Source organism: Apis mellifera, linkage group LG11, assembly GCF_003254395.2.
Source record: "Apis mellifera strain DH4 linkage group LG11, Amel_HAv3.1, whole genome shotgun sequence".
NCBI classification, from domain to species: domain Eukaryota; kingdom Metazoa; phylum Arthropoda; class Insecta; order Hymenoptera; family Apidae; genus Apis; species Apis mellifera.
This window is the reverse complement of record NC_037648.1, coordinates 13,502,257-13,521,918: the sequence shown is the minus strand read 5'-3', so window position 1 is coordinate 13,521,918 and position 19,662 is coordinate 13,502,257. Positions and strand designations below refer to the sequence as shown.

The 19,662-nt window shown below is 33.0% G+C and overlaps 4 protein-coding genes across 11 annotated transcripts; 3 read left to right on the top strand and 1 right to left on the bottom strand.

Moving 5' to 3' along the window:
• Nucleotides 1–327: 327 nt before the first annotated feature.
• Hex110 (hexamerin 110) lies at nucleotides 328–4,416 on the top strand. Of its 2 annotated transcripts, none has more exons than XM_016914665.2 (8): nucleotides 328–485; nucleotides 791–1,131; nucleotides 1,251–1,535; nucleotides 1,625–2,100; nucleotides 2,178–2,707; nucleotides 2,791–2,927; nucleotides 3,009–3,303; nucleotides 3,376–4,416. In XM_016914665.2, exons 1-8 carry the CDS (start codon nucleotides 413–415, stop codon nucleotides 4,269–4,271), a joined length of 3,033 nt encoding a protein of 1,010 aa, XP_016770154.2. In that variant the 5' UTR covers nucleotides 328–412; the 3' UTR covers nucleotides 4,272–4,416.
• Nucleotides 4,417–4,519: 103 nt separating this feature from the next.
• On the bottom strand, nucleotides 4,520–6,749 carry TpnCIIa (troponin C type IIa). Of its 4 annotated transcripts, none has more exons than XM_026443542.1 (3): nucleotides 5,382–5,540; nucleotides 4,752–5,172; nucleotides 4,520–4,688 (listed from the first exon to the last, which is right to left on the bottom strand). In XM_026443542.1, exons 1-3 carry the CDS (start codon nucleotides 5,382–5,384, stop codon nucleotides 4,660–4,662), a joined length of 453 nt encoding a protein of 150 aa, XP_026299327.1. In that variant the 5' UTR covers nucleotides 5,385–5,540; the 3' UTR covers nucleotides 4,520–4,659. The 4 variants fall into 4 exon arrangements, with proteins under 4 accessions (XP_026299327.1, XP_026299329.1, XP_026299328.1 ...); XM_026443544.1 differs by having other exon boundaries at nucleotides 5,266–5,409; XM_026443543.1 differs by lacking the exon at nucleotides 5,382–5,540 and adding an exon at nucleotides 5,301–5,319.
• Nucleotides 6,750–9,022: 2,273 nt separating this feature from the next.
• Nucleotides 9,023–16,540, top strand: LOC551683 (palmitoyltransferase ZDHHC5). Of its 2 annotated transcripts, none has more exons than XM_006566461.3 (9): nucleotides 9,023–9,416; nucleotides 9,542–9,663; nucleotides 9,744–9,901; nucleotides 9,967–10,139; nucleotides 10,362–10,556; nucleotides 10,650–10,794; nucleotides 11,363–11,577; nucleotides 11,662–11,835; nucleotides 13,452–16,540. In XM_006566461.3, the coding sequence occupies exons 1-9, from the start codon at nucleotides 9,325–9,327 to the stop codon at nucleotides 14,143–14,145; spliced, it is 1,968 nt and encodes a 655-aa protein (XP_006566524.1). In that variant the 5' UTR covers nucleotides 9,023–9,324; the 3' UTR covers nucleotides 14,146–16,540. The 2 variants fall into 2 exon arrangements, with proteins under 2 accessions (XP_006566524.1, XP_006566523.1); XM_006566460.3 differs by having other exon boundaries at nucleotides 11,641–11,835.
• A 187-nt stretch (nucleotides 16,541–16,727) lies between these two features.
• On the top strand, nucleotides 16,728–19,170 carry LOC551707 (RNA-binding protein with serine-rich domain 1). Of its 3 annotated transcripts, XM_006566455.3 has the most exons (7): nucleotides 16,728–16,767; nucleotides 17,143–17,217; nucleotides 17,443–17,488; nucleotides 17,583–17,711; nucleotides 17,801–18,109; nucleotides 18,188–18,435; nucleotides 18,521–19,170. In XM_006566455.3, the coding sequence occupies exons 3-7, from the start codon at nucleotides 17,484–17,486 to the stop codon at nucleotides 18,808–18,810; spliced, it is 981 nt and encodes a 326-aa protein (XP_006566518.1). In that variant the 5' UTR covers nucleotides 16,728–16,767; nucleotides 17,143–17,217; nucleotides 17,443–17,483; the 3' UTR covers nucleotides 18,811–19,170. The 3 variants fall into 3 exon arrangements, with proteins under 3 accessions (XP_006566518.1, XP_006566519.1, XP_016770274.1); XM_006566456.3 differs by lacking the exon at nucleotides 17,143–17,217 and having other exon boundaries at nucleotides 16,732–16,813; XM_016914785.2 differs by lacking the exon at nucleotides 17,143–17,217 and having other exon boundaries at nucleotides 16,750–16,767.
• The last annotated feature ends 492 nt before the right edge of the window (nucleotides 19,171–19,662 follow it).

Below are 19,662 nucleotides of genomic sequence, written 5' to 3'. Positions count from 1 at the left end.
TTTTTGTTGGATACTTTTTATGTTGAACTTTATAAATGAAAAATATAAAAATTAAAATAAATATAATTCATAATATTTTAATCAAATGAAAATGAAGAAGCTTTTCAAAGAAAATTGGATAAATATAATGAATGAAGACTACCGGTTTCTTCAGTAAAAATTTCAATATTTAATTCTTGGTAGGAGGACTTGATGCATAATCTATTTGCAATGATACATATCATCATTTAACCTTCGATCGAATGCGCCGAACACATTCGAAATATTTAGTTATGGATATCGCGGGGAGACTGCGAAATCTTGAAGGAGGGGGGTCGCCAGGTCGCCGATAAACCCCTTCTTCGATAGAATTTAAGTATAAAAGACTGGTTGAACGGACAGTCAACATCGCATCCCATCATTGAATTTCGCAATGAGGTATTTCATTATCCTGCTGGCTCTGGTAGCCTTAGGGGTCTGTGCCCCCAACGTCAAACAACGTGCTGGTGAGTTATTATTTGAAACTATTATTTTTATAATGTTAAGTTCTAAAAGATTTAATAAGAATGGTATGAAAATAATCCTATATTATTATTTCTTTTTCTTGAAATTTATTTATTTTCTTTAATTATAATATTGTTTAAATTATAATATGTATATATATTGCAATAAATATTGATTCTTAATAGTGAATTATTTTATTTGTTTGACTTGTTTCATTAAATTTTTTTAATGTTAATATTTCAAAAATATAACATGATGTAAGTATTATTACCTTTGGATATCAAAGAAATGCTTTTATTTATTTTAGCTGACCAGGATCTCCTTAACAAACAACAAGATGTCATTCAACTTCTACAAAAAATTTCCCAACCAATCCCAAATCAGGAACTTCAAAATCTTGGTGCTAGTTATGACATTGAGAGTAATTCTCATCAGTATAAGAACCCAATCATTGTCATGTACTATGCAGGTGCTGTAAAAGCAGGTTTAGTTCAACCTCAAGGTACAACTTTTAGCAATTCAATCAGCCAACTTCGCAAAGAAGTTTCCCTCCTCTATAGGATTCTTTTGGGTGCTAAGGATTACCAGACTTTCCTCAAAACTGCTGCATGGGCCCGTGTCCATGTTAATGAAGGACAATTTCTTAAGGTACAAGAATTATTTAAATAAAAATATATTATTATATTAGATTAAAAATATTTCTTATTGTATTTCATATTGTATATATTATTATATTTTATTACATAATTTTGCTGTTTATTCAACAGGCATTTGTTGCTGCTGTATTAACTCGTCAAGATACTCAAGGTGTTATTTTCCCACCAGTTTATGAAATTTTACCTCAACATCACTTGGATTCACGAGTTATTCAAGAAGCTCAAAATATTGCTATTCAAAACACTCAAGGAAAGAACAATCAGCAAAACATTCTTATTCCTGTTAACTATTCTGCACTTTTATCTCATGATGAACAACAGTTATCTTATTTCACTCAAGATATTGGTCTTGCTGCATACTATGCCCAAGTTAATCTTGCTGGATATATTCAAGAAGTATATAATATATAAATAAATATATAAATAATGTAATCAAATTTTGGAAAACATTATAAATTAATGTAATCAATTTCTCTAAATAGCAGAATCAACAACAACAACAGCAACAGCCTTTAACTCAGCAACAATATCAACAACAGATTGTAGGAAAATATTTGCAACAACAAGCGGGCCAACAGGATCAACAAGCAAATATTGGTCGCGGAGCTCAATATCTGTACCTTCATCAACAACTTTTGGCACGTTATGAACTTAATCGTCTTTCTAACGGACTTGGTCCTATTAAGGATATTGACTACGAAAATGTACAAAGTCTCTATCAACCACATCTTCGCGGTCTCAATGGACTTGAATTCGCAGGCCGTCCTCAGAATCTTCAACTTCAATCTCAAAGGAACCAGCTTATCCAATATGTTGCCACTTTAGAGAAAAGACTGAGAGATGCTATTGATTCTGGAAATGTGATTACCCCACAAGGCGTCTTTCTTTCTCTGTATCAACCACAAGGTATGAACATTCTTGGTGATCTGATTGAAGGAACTGGTAGAAGTGTTAATCCAAGGTCAGTAAAAAATATATAACTATAATTAAAAAATTATAGAATTATGTTTCTATTACTCGTTTCTTCACTTTAAATAGGTATTATGGAAGTCTGCAAGCTGCTGCTCGCAAACTTCTTGGAAATGCTCCTGAAGTTGAAAACATTTGGGACTACACACCATCATCACTTGAACTTGGAGAAGTTGCCGTCCACGACCCAGTTTTCTATCAATTGTACAAGAAAGTTATGAACCTTTATCAACAGTATCAACAATCTTTACCTGTCTATCAATACAATGATCTTATTCTTCCTGGAGTGACCATTCAGAACGTTGATGTCAGTCAACTTGTAACTCTTTTCACCGATTTCTACGTCGATCTCGATGCCGTTACTGGTCACCAATCCCAACAGCAACAAGAAGAACAAACTCAATCTCGTGTTAGAGCTCATCTCAAGAGATTGGATCATCAACCTTATCAATATAAAATTGCAGTTCACAGCGAACAGAACGTGCCAGGCGCAGTTGTCCGTGTCTTCCTTGGACCCAAACACGACCATCAAGGCCGACCAATTAGTATTTCTAAGAATCAACATCTCTTTGTTGAACTTGATCAATTTATCCAGAACCGTAAGTTTCAATTGTTTCTTCTTCTAATAAATTATTTATATCCGATCAATTTGTTTATGATTAATATTATTTTGTATATTTAGTCCATGCTGGTGAAAATACCATTATTAGAAATTCTCAACAAGCTCCTGGACAGAGCCCGGATTGGCCGTCTACTTCTCAAATTCAACGAGGAGTCAATGCTGCTATCCGATCCCAGGAACCATTCTACATCACTGAGGTTGACAAACTTGTTTTTCTTAAAGAAAATGATTAATGATTATTATATAAATTTTGTAATAATCTAATAATATTTTTACAGCCACATCAAATCTTCAGTTTCCCTGCTAGATTGTCTCTTCCCAAAGGTCAGCCACAAGGTTTCCCTCTTCAATTCTTAGTTGTGATCTCTTCGTCAAATCCACTTAACGTCCCATACGGGCCAGTGATCCCTGAACAAAGTTTGACTTATCAAGATCAACAGTACCAGGTCGTAAGCGTTGAGCAATATCAACAACTGAAAGAGCAAGGTCAAATTTCTCAAGTGGGCGGAGGAATTCAGCAAAATGTAGAGGTTCTCCCTGAGAATTTGGTCAATGCTCAGCAACAAGTTCAAGGTATACTATCAATAACAACGAATACCTAATAATATAGCTAATTGTACATTTCTTCTTTTTCTTCTTCCTCAGCTGTTAGAAACTATTACGCCAATCTTTACACTAAATACCACGGACAATACCCGAACACCCAGATCCAGAATCCTGTAGGCCAGGGACAAGACATGACATACTCCGTTCAAGGTGTTGGAGTAGTCAATGCAGGCGGTTGGTTAGGACAGCAAGGTAATAGTTGGAGCCAGCAACAAGTGCAACAAGCCCAACAAGTCCAACAACAAATGCAAGCAGCAATGGCAGCTGTACAACAGAGTCAACAGAGGCATCAGCATGCTGCTCAAATGATCTATGGACACCAACAATCTCATCATGGATTGCACATTAACTCCTCCCCATCCTCTGTACAATCTGGACAACAACAACAATCCGTACTGCAAGGATTAGGTGTTCAAGGTGTGCAACAAGGTGTCCAAGGTGTCCAAACACCTCAGGGCGTCCAAGGTGTCCAAGGTGTCCAGGGTGTCCAAGGCGTCCAAGGCGTCCAAGGCGTCCAAGGCGTCCCAGGCCTTCTGCAAGGAGTGCAACAAGTATTTGGACAAGGTGTCCAAGGAATGAACGTCCCCTATGGCATGCAAAGAGGCCAAAGTGGTGGTCAAACGTGGTCAAACTCCCAAGTCCAAGGCGTAGCAGTCCCGGGAAGTGGCATCGTCGCTAGTGGACAGCAACACGCTGGTGGGTGGCAAAGTATCTACGCTCAACCTCAAACGGTTCAGGACCAGATTGTCAGCGAATACTACCAGAACAAGCCGATCTCGGAGGTGATTGGCGGTGCCATTTCCCTTGACGGCAAACCTCTCGGTTTCCCCCTGGACAGACCGTTGTCCCTCGGTGCACTCAGCGTTCCTAACATTTTCGTCAAGGATGTGCTCGTCTTCCACCAAGGTCAACCCACCAATGACATCACTCAGTAAATATTCCTACGGTGAAGCACGCAAACAGTTGTTAGTAATGGGAATGATTTATATGAGAGACTTAGAGATATTGTTAATTAAAAAGAAAAAAAATTTATCGATGTGAATTACAATGAATGAATAAATTGCTTGCTAAGAGCAAATGTTTATTGTATAAATCTTTTTAACTTTCACCTTATTCAAAAATCATTTTATTTTTCTAATATATTGATTCACAAGTTGGGGATTTCAAATAATCAAAGAAAGTGGAGAATTTATATTATTGTTTTATTAAACAAATTTTTTTTTCACAGGACACTAGTATCAACAAAAATATTAAAATATTTATTTTAAAATACTGTACTGTCTTCGACATCGCTCTGCCAATACTTTATTCAATCCAAATGATTTATTCTCCAGTCATCATTTCCATGAATTCTAAACAATTACGAAGAATTATTTTTATATATATATAAAAAGTCGAAGAGATTACGTACGTACCATCAAAATCAACTGTGCCCGATCCATCTGTATCAATCTCGGCGATTATGCCGTCTAAATCCGCACTGGTAAGTTTATCATCGAGAGCAGCAAGAATCTCCTTCAACGTAGCCGTTGTTATATATCCGTTCCCTTCGCGATCGTATAAACGGAAGGCCTCTTTCAATTCTTCTTGCATCGCCTCCGCATCCTCCTCCTCCAAGAATCGGCCAGCGATTCTGCAGAATCCATCGAAGTTTACTTTACCAGTTCCTTCCGGATCATTCTCCGAGATCAAAGCATTCAAGTCGGAATCGTCGAATAATTGGCCCATCGTGTTCAATATCGTGGAAATTTTCAACGTATCGATGAAACCGCTTTTCGTCGTGTCGAACATTTGAAATGCTTTCCGCATTACAGCCATTTTTTGATCGTCTTCCTCCTGCAAATTGTATCACGTATATATATATATTTTATTAGAAAATTTATCAATGAATTTATTCTCATATCACAATTATATTATATTCATATATACATATGTAATTCCCCACTTTTATGATATAAAATCACCATTGATTTATCTTTATATCGAGAGAACGTTGATAATCCGTATAACACGAGATTAGAATTCGACGTTTACGCGAGTCTTACCATGGTGACGGATACTTCGCACGGCGGACGACGGATACCTGAAGTGCCGCGGCTTTTCCGTCCCGGTATAAAGACATCCCACAGCGTCTGGTAAACCAGCTAGAAAACTGGTGGGCGCAAAAATAGAGCGACGCGACGAAAAATGAAATATGTTATAAGTGGGTCCCTCCGTAATGTCGGAAGGCCGACGCTAAATCACACAGAAGATTGCAATTTCGAATTACGAATACGATCATACCTGTACATTTTGATTCTTAAATTATATCATTGAGACGCGGTAGTCGTGGTGCACCCTACTATTACTGGATCACGGATTATTTTCATTCCTATGTAACAATAATCGAGTTTTCAAACGTGATATTTAAAGCGTCGAATAGCATCGTGATTACGTTATGAATCGTTCCGATCGGTACTTGGTAAGATCGGGGGAAAATCAATATCTTCTTGAATATAAATATCGTGCTCATTCATAAAATTTTGAAACATTATCCACAAGCATATTTATTTTATTATTTTTTTATATTATCGGAAAAATTAATCGAGAGAAATTGTACGAATATTTATCTGGTTATATATATATATATATGTTATAATATAGGTTATAAGTGGGTTATAGGTTATAATCGATAACGGAGAAATTGTCCAAATATTTGTCTGGTGATAAATATGTTATAATATAGGTTATAACTGGGTATAAATAAGATAAATAATAATAGTAAACAATATTTCGTAATTTAGATAAAGAAATTAACAGTGACTTTACTTTTCTTTTTTTCTTCTTCTTTTTATTATTCACGTTTCATATCCCGTTCATCGATTTTATCGTCGATTAAAATCAATTTATTGATCTCATTATATCGCGGTCATTCAATTCAATGCCAACGTCATCTAACGGCGATTATTTAAATATACTTTTCTCGAATATCTTTCTATCTGTCTTCACGCAAATAGTTATAATTCCTTCGCGATAACGAAATGGATCGACATGCAATTTTCAGACACGTCGCTGTTCTTACATTAGATACTACCTACGCATTGCAAACCATTACAACACTAACTTCTACCTGGCTTGCTGTACAGCAAAAATATAACGAATCCTGGGACACTTTCAAGATGATTCATCAGCGATTTTTACGCATTTTTCGAACTCGAAAATATAGGTCGGAAGCGAAATTTTCTACGAACACGGATAGAAACTGGTTGGGAACAACTGTTCTGCGGTTATTATTCTTCTCAACCTCGTAAACATTCCAAAATTGCCGGTACTAAACCACTCCTCGTTTAAACAAATCGTTCTAATGCATCAGTAATGATCAGTAAATAGTGAAGAATTGATTAGTTCCAAACCTCTATTAAAATAATATTTCTCTTTCTAATTCTAATTTAAAAGAAAGATGTTTCTAAAATTTATTTGACTTTCTAATCGTTCAAATATCGAAATGAAAGCGATACGTAGCGTAGTAGTGTCATCTACCAATTAAATTACAAAATGAATCGAAACAGTAAATCTGCTTTTCGCATTACAGCGGACAAATTATCGCCGATTACGTAATAATAATACGTAATAATATTTCATGGAGGAGAAGATTTCCATTATTTTATTTCAGCGTAACAAAAGTGGAACAACAATTTGAAATTGAGAATGACAGTTTGAGACAGAATGGAGAGAAATTGTTATCCACGAAGAAATATATAATCGGTGGCTATAAATAATATCAGGTGAATCAATTAACCGTGATAGACACGCGTGTACAAGATTTTCGTTTCGGATGACAGTGGAATGTGAAATATTTGTACTAGTTTTCATTCAATCGTTTCAAAACGGTGGAGGGGCACCGTATGAAAATCAGCCAACGGACACGTTATATGTAAATTTGTCTCATTAGAAATATTTTCGGTGCCAGAGCATCATCGTCACCATCATCATCGTGGTCGTGGTTGCCGTGGTTATTATAGATAACATTCACCACGCGCTACTCTCATCAATGCTCACTGAGGAGTGACAACGGCGTTTCGAGCGTGCAAAAGCAATTACGTTCGGGTGCCAAGTTTCTGAAAATCATCGTTGGCAAGGGGCCGTAGTCGGAAACCGACTCGTTAAAGAGGCATGCGGATACCGCCCTCGGTGATCCACCATCTCAAAATTACCTCTTAAGAAAAATAAATTCCCCTAATAATAACATCTCTTCCATTTTTACTCGTGGCGTAGATCAGTCTCTATTCGAAATTCGTTATATATATAAAACTTTCAATATAGCGTATCGATATCATTGAACCATCATTGCGGATCATTTTCGGTCTCAAAGTTTAAAGTTTATCTGAGGATTATCGTTTTTTTTTTTTTTCGAACGCTATTTATTGAATTTCTGAAAGAATAATACGATTACAAAAATAAAACAAAGAAAATAGATTATTTATCTATGAATTAATTTATATTATATTTTATATTTGAGTTAATATTTTTAAAAGATCCTATGAAATTTATTAAGGATAATTCATTTTAACTTTTAATTTTTTAATTTTTTTCTAATTAATAAAAAAGTTTAAAAAATAAAAATTAAAGAAAATGTAAACAATATTATATAATCGTAAATATAACTACTAAAAATTTTGAAGCGTATTAGATAATAGAGATTGAAAAAAATATAAATTTATTTTGAATTTCACATTTGTTATAAATAATTATTACGTAATAACGGTGATTTATAGCTAAGTTTAATATATTAATATTCTTTTGTATATGATGACATAATTTTATTCTAATTTTCAAATGCACAACACAAATGATATAAATATTATTAATAATATTGGTAATATATTCCAATTTTAGTTTTAAAAATATGTTACATAAACATAATGTATCATTGTTTGATTATAAATGATAATACAAATTAGTAAAACGATTGTATCGAATTTATCAGATGAAAATATATTATGAAACACCTTATTGATTTGAAATAATTTCTATTGATGAGATTCCTTTCTTTAATTTATAATTTGCCATCTGGTTGGCCTCTTGCCATATTTCCTAATATAGCATCATCGCAACGTTTCTTCTACTTCAGTTTTTTATTGGTTATTATAAATTTTAAACTAATATTTTCATGTTTTTTTTTTATATAAAAAATAACACAAAATTATAATGATCCTTCGATATAATCGGCTATTCGATTTTTTTATTCGATTTTTATGATTATATAAACTTTAATTGCACATTATTCTTTCTAAAAGAAAAGAGAAATGTAATAAATTCAATCATTCTACAATTTAAAATTTATTTTACAAAATAAGATTATACTTATTTCCAACACAAATCATTTATTAAATGAAGAAATAGAAAAAATAACTGAGAAGAATTTGAATCATTTGATTCAAGAGTCACTTTCATCACTTGAATAAAGAAAGATTGCGTCGGTAAAGAAGTTTTTTGTAAAAACTATTAATACTTTCTGTCGATAAACACAAAATTCGAAATTGCAAGATTTTGGAAGTATCGCATGCAACGATATTGTTAAGCATCATTAAACTATGAATGCAATTCTATAAGAAAGGAAAATTATGAAAGCGAACCACAAGGTCTCAGTGGATCGTATTGTGGAACACTCGTGTTACAGGGGGCACGGCTCACTATCTGTGCACGATATATGTACATAATATATATGTATGTCAGCAAGGTAGTGTGTTCGCGGATCGTGTATGCAGAAGCGCTTAAATATTAATCACATTACGGATGTTTTTGCTGAAGTGACGCGCGAGTAATAGACAGAACAATTATCAAGATGCCACGGATGTATAGGCATAGTGGAAATGGAAATCCGTGCTAAATACGGATCGCACAACTTGCAAATAAGTAGCGCCGATGGACGCGGCCATGTTTTCTGGTAGCAGAAATCTTACCCATTAATAATTCGTTAATTGTCGACCACGAAGTGGAGTGTACAGAATGCCGAAATGCGATGTGAAGACAAGATATCTACCAGCTACGTTTGCCTGGACAGCTCTACTCAGCACTACGACACTCTTCTTCTGTTTTCCGTAAGTTTCGTACACATGTCTGTCTTCTCGTGAGTGGTTGCAATGTTTGCGCTCCTGTTTTCATTTTCAAGATTGTGCCAATTTATCAAAATGAGTGTTCGTCATATATTTTTTGAATCTTGTAGATGCCAATATTACGTGTTTCGATGGGGAACATGGGTACCTGCTCTTCAAGGAGTCATTACCTTTTTTGTTTTGGCAAATTTTACACTAGCAACATTTATGGATCCAGGTGTTATTCCAAAAGGTATGTTCATACATCAAATCAAAGAATCATCAAATAAACTTCTGATAGTTGCTGAAAAAGTATAATTTTATTTTTTTAAGCACCTCCTGACGAGGATAGAGAAGATGATTTCCATGCTCCATTATATAAAAATGTAGAAATCAATGGTATTACAGTTCGCATGAAATGGTGTGTCACATGCAAATTCTATAGACCTCCACGTTGTTCACATTGTAGTGTGTGTAATCATTGTATTGAGGTATGTATTAAATATACTTTGAGTGATTATTTTTTTTAAATTTAATTCTTTTTTTATATTTTTAGACATTTGATCATCACTGCCCATGGGTAAACAACTGTATTGGCAGGAGGAATTATAGATTCTTTTTTTTCTTCCTCCTGTCACTTAGTTTTCATATGCTCAGTATATTTGGACTTTGCCTATATTTTGTATTGGAACGTAAACAACAGTTAGGTGAAGTGGACACTATTGTTGCGTATCCTTTTTTCCTGAATTGATATTTGCAATTGCATTGCAAAATAATATAATTTATTTAACATAAGATTTAATATATTGAATATTTGGCCATCATTCATCTAAGCTGCAAATACCATGAATGATTTATATAACATTTAATATCTTGAATGATATATATTTTTGTTATATATTTATAATCTTACATCTTATATAATATAAAATATCCTTAAATATAAAATAGACTTGTACTCATGGGAGTGGTTATACTTTTATTCATTCCAATTTTTGGATTGACTGGTTTTCATGTAGTACTTGTTTCTCGAGGACGTACAACAAATGAACAGGTAACGGGTAAATTTAATGGAGGCTACAATCCTTTTTCTCATGGTTGCTTACATAATTGCTGTTATACGCAATTTGGACCACAATATCCCAGGTAATATTAATATATGTAAATATACAATAATATTAATCCTTAATTTAAATTTAAACAGAAAAATAATTATAAATTTATATTTATATATTTCAGTTTGATTAAGCCTGAAAAGTATTCAGGAAAACGGCGTGGAGTTTCTACATCTGAGATATCGACTATAGGCAGTGAGAACCAGGTAAAAACCTACATGGATAGCAGCAATGGTGTTAGAAATGCCAGTTCAAATGCTTACAATAAGGTAAGAGCTAGTGCAACTTTGCTTAACACTTCTGATATTACATACAAGAAGATTTTACAAGTATAAATAGCTCTTCCTTTCTAGCATGTGATTTTAACGCTTTTTTGATGTTTGACGAGTTGTATGTAGTTTTATTATAGATACATAATTCACTCTGCTTTACTTAATCTTTCAGGTTCGTGCTATACTATTCTTTTCCGCGCTTCGAAGCTTCAATAAGTTATACATTGCAAATTGTAGATGTAGTGCGTATCTTAACATGTTTAAAAAGACGATTGCACGATTTTTAAAGTTTTAAACATTTATTCGTTAATTCCGAGTTTCTTTCTTTAGAGTTCAAGCATTTCAAGCGACGATTCTTCCTCTCAGTAATATCTTATTTACAACGTTGGAAAGATGCAGTTATTTTCTGTTCAGTTCCCTGTTCCTTACCCATCCTGGTTGAACGTCTATATTTCTAAGAAATGTGCGTTATTATTGTACAAAAGCGTGCTATAATAATTTAGTAAGATACATTAATTTTTTATTATAATGGAGACAGCATCAATTTGTTTATTGTTGTTTCCAGTTGTCTCCTGGACGAGACGGATCAGATACAGACATGGAACCTACTGCGTCACAGTCTGCGGATTGTGAACCTACGCCGCCAGTACAAAGACATGGTTCTAAAAGCAATTTCTTCCTGCCGCCTGTGGAGAATAGTGAATCTCCCAGGCATCCTCCACCATCGCAACATCGCCATCCAATGCATCACACTAGAGGCAGCCCTCATCCAAGGCCAAGGTAAAATAAAAAATGACAATAAATGATATATCGTTTGTTAATTTTTTTTCTAATATACGTAAGGTATATTATCAATACCTATAGGGGAATGAATGGCTCCCGAAGCCATACGCCCGATCCATTATCGCCAGAAGCAAGTGGGTCACCAGCTACAGCTTCTCAAAGAAGCCAAGGTCAGGGGGGTGCTAGTCCAACAACACAACGGATTAAAGCTATTGGAGTACCAACTCCACTTGCCATTTCCAGTCCAATTCGCAGGTATACTATGCTTATCTATTATTTTCAAATAGAACAATTATAAATCCAAATTAAATCTATTTTGAAAGAAAGAAAAATATGTGCAAATATATATATCGTATGTAATACAATCTTTTATGATATAAATATTTATAATATTTCTTAATATTTCTTTTATTCCGTGAATACATAAAATATTTTTGGAGTATTCAATTTTTAGATGAATATTTTTCTTTTTTTTTTTTTTTTTTTTTCTTAATTTATGTCGCGGCGTTTTCACATTGCACAAAAATTTATCTCGTTGTAGAGAATAAGAGGGAAGCGCCATTTAGTAATAGTTTACATTGCATTTCTTGAGCACGCTACCAATATAAATTGAACAATCTCCTTTTTCAATGTCCTGTTTGCTACCTCTCAATATGATGTGAAGCCTGTTTACTTCAAATCCCTATCCTTCACTATGAACACCTCACTCTTGCTCTTATTCTTTCTTCCTTTATTCTCTCACCTTTTTGTCAGTATTCTCACCTTCTGAATGACGAAGGAACGTGACAAAAAAAGAAATGTTGCGCGTTGTAGATCACAATAATATCGTAGAGAATTAGTTTCTCTGCATGTACATTATTACAAGATATATGGTATATAGATAAGTTTGTGTCCCACTGCAGGGGGTGGTAACTGCAAGGAGCTGCTTTCTACCATCATGTTGCGACCTACTGCAGGTAAACACGAACTTCATCCTACGAGGACATATCGTAGTTTAAAGTTATGCTTTCTTGCGTATATTCCTTACATATATATCTTTCTTTATATATACATATATTATTATTATTATTATTCTCATTATAGTAATATATATGTATATATACATGTATATTTAAGAAAAACGCATACTTCAATCTAAATGTACACGTGTTTCACTAATTTTATCCACTTTAAATATTCTATTATCTCAAATAATACATGAACAATAATGTATGAATAAAAATTGTATAGGTACAAGAAAAACATAATGATAATTTTTATTTAGAAAATAATAAAACAAATCTAAAAATCAATTTTTATTTTTCAAAAAGGATATTTAATTTTTTTTAATTTAAATTTTATAGAATAGAAATTTTAATTATAAAAAAAAAATATTAAAATATATTTAAAATTCATTATTTTTTATATATTCAATATTTTGGTTATTCTATTATTTTTAAGAAATGTTCAATGCATATAATTTTGAATATAAATGAAAATAAATATTATTTTATACATGAAATATGAAAAACAATGTTTATTTGAAGATAATAAAAATATTTAAGATAGATAGAACCGGTGAAACATGTTGTGCACAAATATCAATATAGATGTATCAGTTAATCAACACGCAAGTAAATGTCCACACATGTATATCCTAGATTCGCTACGTTTTACTTTTTATTGGATAGATGCTAATTTTTATAATAGGAATGATGCGCTGTTCTCTCTCTTTCCTCTATGTCTCGCCAGAGCCGTATTTGTATGGCTACAATGCTCAGCACTCGCATATTCATCTTGGTTCACTGTATTATTGTGCATTTGTCAAGTATTCAATTATCAAGCGCGAAATTTATAAGCACAGAGGTCAATATATTTTATCTCTGTTACAGATCAAATCCAGGAACACCGACGCAGGTTCGTCGGCCAGATTTTATAGGAGTAAACGACGCGCCAACTTATTATGATGTACAGCAAGGAAATAATACTGGTATTGGTGCTGCTAGTGGTGCTGTCGTAACTGGTTACAGTCCGCAGCGGCGTTTCTTGTCAGAAAGTGAGCTTGTTCGTCAAGGTACGGATCATTCGTACTCAAGAACTAATAATACCGTCGACAATATTCGAGAATTAGCGGGTTCACCCCAACGTGGTGTCTATATGTGGAAAGATAATTCTCCAGGCAGCTATCCTGTTCCAAGCGGAACGACAAATGCAACGACACATCAGTCGCCCTCGCAAAGACCTCCACCGTCATACGATTATTACCGTTCTAATCCAACAAGTCCTACGCAACAATTGTACGCTAATGCTCCTAGAGCGGCGTACCATCCTGCAATGAGGGGTGGAGTGCCAGTCTTCCCACCGCACCAATCGCCACAAGTGAAGCGAAAAGCCACAATGGCAACGCCAACTACGCCAACATCGAGCGATACTCGACGTAGACCAATGTCTTTTGTTAGAGCTTTGGAAATGACGGATTCTATGGAGATGGTATCAGCGCCTAATGATAACAGATCACAACGGCCCACAACTCCAACGCCTGATCGCGCCAGTGTTTACGATATGAACTATGAGATATCTGTATAGCCCACCTTTACGGTCTCCGCACCATCCTGTAGTTGGACGGAGATTGTACAAGAATTACCGTCATTGCGCGTCTCCTGTTCCAAAGAGGAAAGAATATACGCCGCTTACGAGATATCCGTCTGAATCTTCGTATCGAAGCAGCTAAACAGTCTACGTCAAATGATATTAGGTCGGGATATTATAAAACTTTTCCGGCCCAAAATGTTAATTCATATTTATCATAACTCTACATTCACCGAAACAATGTGGAACAAGGCCAATTATTTTCCTAAGGGAACAAAGACGTTAAACGCAGTCATCATTCATCCATGTTATTAGTGATACCCTCAGTGTACAATGCGTATCATGAACGATGTTGAAATATATTCAGTGAAATAATGATAATCGATAGACAAAAAAATTTTCTCTGGTAAAAAAATGAAAATGAGCATTGGTATTTATAATTTTCATTGTAATTTACAATGGAAAACACATTAAGTTCCATGTTTCGTGTTGAACTCAAAAGAACATTAAATCGATAAAAATAATTAAGTTCAACATCGGAGTCTATCGTAATATAAGACTGTTGTGTCACGTTATTAGCAAAATTTGTTGGTTTAATTATTGTTTAAAAAGTATTCGATTTAATATGTATATGAGATAAAATGTGTTTATTTATCTACAAAGAAGAAGCGCTTGGATCGATGATAATTGAAAAAAATCAAGTCACAAATCACCGTCAACGAAGTAATAATTCCGAACACTTAAGTAATAATTGCTAAGCAACAATAACTGCTAATGATCAAGTTTTGTTTCGTTTAGCAACGTATATAATTATATTTTTTAGTATAATAAAGTATAAAGTCAGTTTAGATTTTTATACCGTGACGATATGACTCAATTCTAAAAATTAAATATCAATTAATTTTCGTTCCTTTTGTTTTTCTTCTTTACTTATCAAAATATATTATTAGACAAATAACAAAAAATATAGAAATTATTTTTGCGTACATTTCTAAGCTCCATTTTTACCTACAATCGTGTTCGTTTTTTTGTTTCGTACAATAAATCATACAAATGAAAGTAGAGCGATAAACGGGATAAAAATCGAACCTGTTAGTATAATGTCCTACCTTTATTGATGCAAAAAAGAGTTCGTGTCCAGTTAACAAAACGTTACTTAATCGATTTAAGTCATTATCGGGATAGAATAACAAATTCTGTGTAAAATAATCGTGTAAAATGAAATGTGTAGCAAATTTTTAATATACATATTTAACAATATTTATACGTAAATAATAAAACAAATATAAGACTTTAATGATTAATAATTTCATTTGTTTGTTATAAATGATGATTTTATCGATGTGACCACTAATATGATCAATTAATTTTTATGAAATAAAAAAAAAAAAAAAAGAAAAATAGTTAAAAAGAATATATGAAAGAAAACTGTGTGAATGTTAAAAGAAAAAGCATGGATGGACGAATGGATGTATACCAGGAGAATATTTAAAATATTTAGACGAGAAAGCAAATGGCATGTTTCAAATGTTTACAATGATGGATGATCTAAGTACTCGATAATAGAATAAAAAAAAAATACTAAACATGAATAATGGATTTTGTTAACAAGAATAAGGAGAATACAATTTTGTAATATATATATTGCATAAATTTATTGGTATATCTACTGCTATTGTTAAGTTTGTAATATATCCCGCTTTTAAAAAAATTGCATGTGATTTCTGTATTATGTACTTGTATGCGAGACCAACATTACCAATTATGCAGGCTTAATGAATAATTGCGAGCTGTATATTCGTAAGGTAATCGTGAAATATTGCGTGCCCAGTTACCTTGCGATAAATTGATAATCGAATTATTATTGTCAAATAGCACATATCGTTCAGCTAAAAGGCTTATCAAACATCGAATATTTCCAAAAGGACATTTTTTCAATATCTGATATTCTTGATAACAGAAACAGTGGATATACAACAGATTATTAGAAATATTTCTTCCAATGTTGGCGCTACTGATAAAACGCGATTTACTTATTTCTTATTTTTTTTTCGAATTATATATATTTTTATTTTTCTTTACAATGAGCTGTGCCAAAACAAATAAAAATACGTACGATTTTCCATATTTCACTCTGATTACGTAGTATTTATATAAAAAGCACTTAAAAAAAAAAAAAATAAATAAAAATAAACGAAAAATCGGTACAACGTTAAAATGGATTGCTTTAGGGGATTATGTGTAAGATGTGACGAATGTTTAGTATTTATAATTTGGTGTACTTGTACATAAATATTAAATTCGTTATTATCACTTAAATGTACATACATATACATTTCGGTACTTACGTATCGCTGCAGCAATCTACAAAAATAAAACTCATGAAATATAAGCTGATTGTACTCTGATTATATTAGAAAATCTTTCTTTTAATTTTTTATTAGATTGATATATTTTTAATATAAGAGATTAAATATGGAATTCTATTAAGATACAAATTTAAAAAGCGCGGCACATTATAAAGTGTTCATAAAGAAGATTATAAATAGCCTTTTAAATTTATGAATGATGATTGAAATCTACACGTGGATGTTGCAAGTTACAAAATGTTAAAAATAGGTAACTTTAATAATTTTTTTTAGTTCCAAAAGATCATGTTTTTGAAGTAAGTAAAATTTATTGATTATAAAATGTATAGTTTGCATGCGTATTTTTAGTTTAAGTATACGAATATATATGAATATACAAGTAAAATATAAATTAAAAATCATTTTTTAAGACTATAAGAAAAGCTTACAATTATTTTATGATCTTAAAATAATTAAATAATTTAAGTAATACTAATAATTTTTATATTAGTCGTTGTTTATTATGATAGAATATAATTATAATGAAAAAATAATATTAAAACAAAAAATAGTCGAGTAGTTTATCTTGCGATTACTTTAATATCTTCTAAAATGGACGTTTTATGGTATGGTCAGATTTTCATAGGTTTGTGTAGGATTTTCAGGTGATATGGTCGCAACCCGGCGGGAATAACGACACCAGCGCCGCGTTATTTTATTGGTAATTTTGTGTATAGTTCATAAACTTTGTATATTATTCCATTATGATTCGTTGATAAAATAAAGTTCTTAATTGTTGGTGTCATATATTGTTTGCACGCAATATCGTTTAATACGTAATTAATAGTGAGAACGCGTTCTGTGAAAAGGCGACGATCTTTTAGCGGCACCGTCCGCCATTATTGGCGTTTGCACGGCGTTCAACAAAGTTTTCTGTCGTTTATAGGAACGAAACCACGCCTATAACCTGAAGATTTATACCATACTATGATGTAAGTAATGTGTATTATTTTTTAATTGTTTTGGTCTTGTTTTTCTCATTGAATTGTAACCTCGTTATTACCGGGTGTTTTCATGTGAACATAGGGCACGCAGTCGTAAAGATAGTACGGGTAAAAGCGACACCGAAGTCACTGATAAAGAAAATAAGAGGGAAAGAGGTAGAGAAAGAGATAGAAAAAAGCGGGCTGGCTCTACATCTAGTAGTGGCAGTAGGTAAGAAAATAAATATCTTTTTCATAATACTAAAAATTAAAGGAAAAATCATACATCTACATTTTGCTTCTATTATTCATGTATTACAGTTCCTCAGATAGTAGCTCAGGATCATCATCTACAAGTAGTGGAAGTAGTTCCAGATCAAGCTCTACATCTAGTACTACTTCTACTAGTTCAGCAAGTTCTTCTGGAAGCTCCAGAGACAGAGGAAGAAAACGAAGTAGAAGCAAAAGTGTTGATGCTTCACGTAGACATGATAATAAAGAAAAAGAAAGAGAAAAAGAAAGAGAAAGAGAAAGAGATAGAGATAGGGACAGAGATAGAGATAGAGAAAAAGATAAAAAGAAGAGTAGTAATTCTGTGATTGATAAACCAAAACCCAAAGGACGCTCTAGGTAAAAATATTAATCAAATGATGTGAACAATAGTTCCATTTGTAATTTTTTTTTTATTTCATTTGATTTTTTATATAGATCACCTTCACCACGTAGAAAACGTAGGGAAAGATCACCAATTCCTAGACCAACAAAAATACATATTGGACATCTAACCCGTAATGTTACTAAGGAACACATTATGGAAATTTTTTCTACATATGGTCAGATAAAAATGGTCGATTTTGCAATGGATAAGCTTCATCCAAATCAAGGACGAGGGTTTGCCTATGTGGAATTTGAAACAGCAGATGAAGCTGAAAATGCAATGAAACATATGGATGGTGGTAAATATAAAATTTCAAAATTCTTTTCACTTATTGTCTTAACAGATATCGACGTCATTTAACAATTATTTTACGATATTTACAGGACAGATAGATGGCCAAGAAATTACTGCTGCCCCAGTATTATTACCAAAACCACGACCATTACCGATGCGAAGAATGTCACCTTTAATGGGAAGAAGAGCGCCCCCACGATGGGGTGGTGGTGGTAGAAATACTCCTCCTCGTTATCGTAGACGTTCGCCACCAATTAATCGTCGTAGAAGCCCGCGGCCACCAAGACGTAGACCAAGAACTCGATCGCGAAGTCCCCCAAATAATCCACGACATCGGCATCGTCGCTACACGAGATCAAGCTCAAGCAGTTCTCGATAGCAACTTTTTTTGTACATATAAAATAAGAACTGAATTTGACCAAACTCAGTTCATCCTGGTTGGTCGTCTTAATATATTAAGCAATTTTTACCGATTCATTCGATCATATTGACAGGGAAGTGTATGCACTCAAAAATTTAATACACTTGTTCACAACGGTGTTTATGATAATTCACGTTTTTGTCGATGATTAAAACACCGTTCGTGATCTGCAAGTTCTGCTTTTGAAATATATCAATTTCACACGTGATAAGTATATTGCTATTAATTGGTACCTGAAGGTTGATGACCCCGGATGAAAAATATGTATTCTTAAACATTGTCACATGATCGTATTAAATATAAGACATGAAGACTTCAGAAGAAATATTATTTACCAATAAGTACGTAATGTAAGCGTAATTATTTAGAGAAATACAAATAATTAAAACTTTGTCATGAAATATAGTGGCAGTGTCTATTTATAAATGATTGACATTTTTTTTTTCTGAGGTCTTTATGAATTGTAAAATGTTTCAGGCTTGGTAGAAGTACTAGAAACGACAGATTTGATAGAAACTATGATTATTAGACCCTTTTACAAAGAATCAATTTTAGAAAAAACCTATTCACACAAAATCCTCTTTTATACTTCGCGATATCTACAAGAACAGAATCATTGCATCACATTGCAATCTTGTATCGATGAAAAATATCTACAATTTTTAAATTGCATATGGTCGTTAATTATATAATAATATACATTTTTTTAAGATGACTTTACAGTATAAACGAAACAATTTAAAGAGCCTGATTACTTGACAGAAGTAAGTATATTTTTGAAGGCACCAGGATTTTTCGAATTTAACCTGG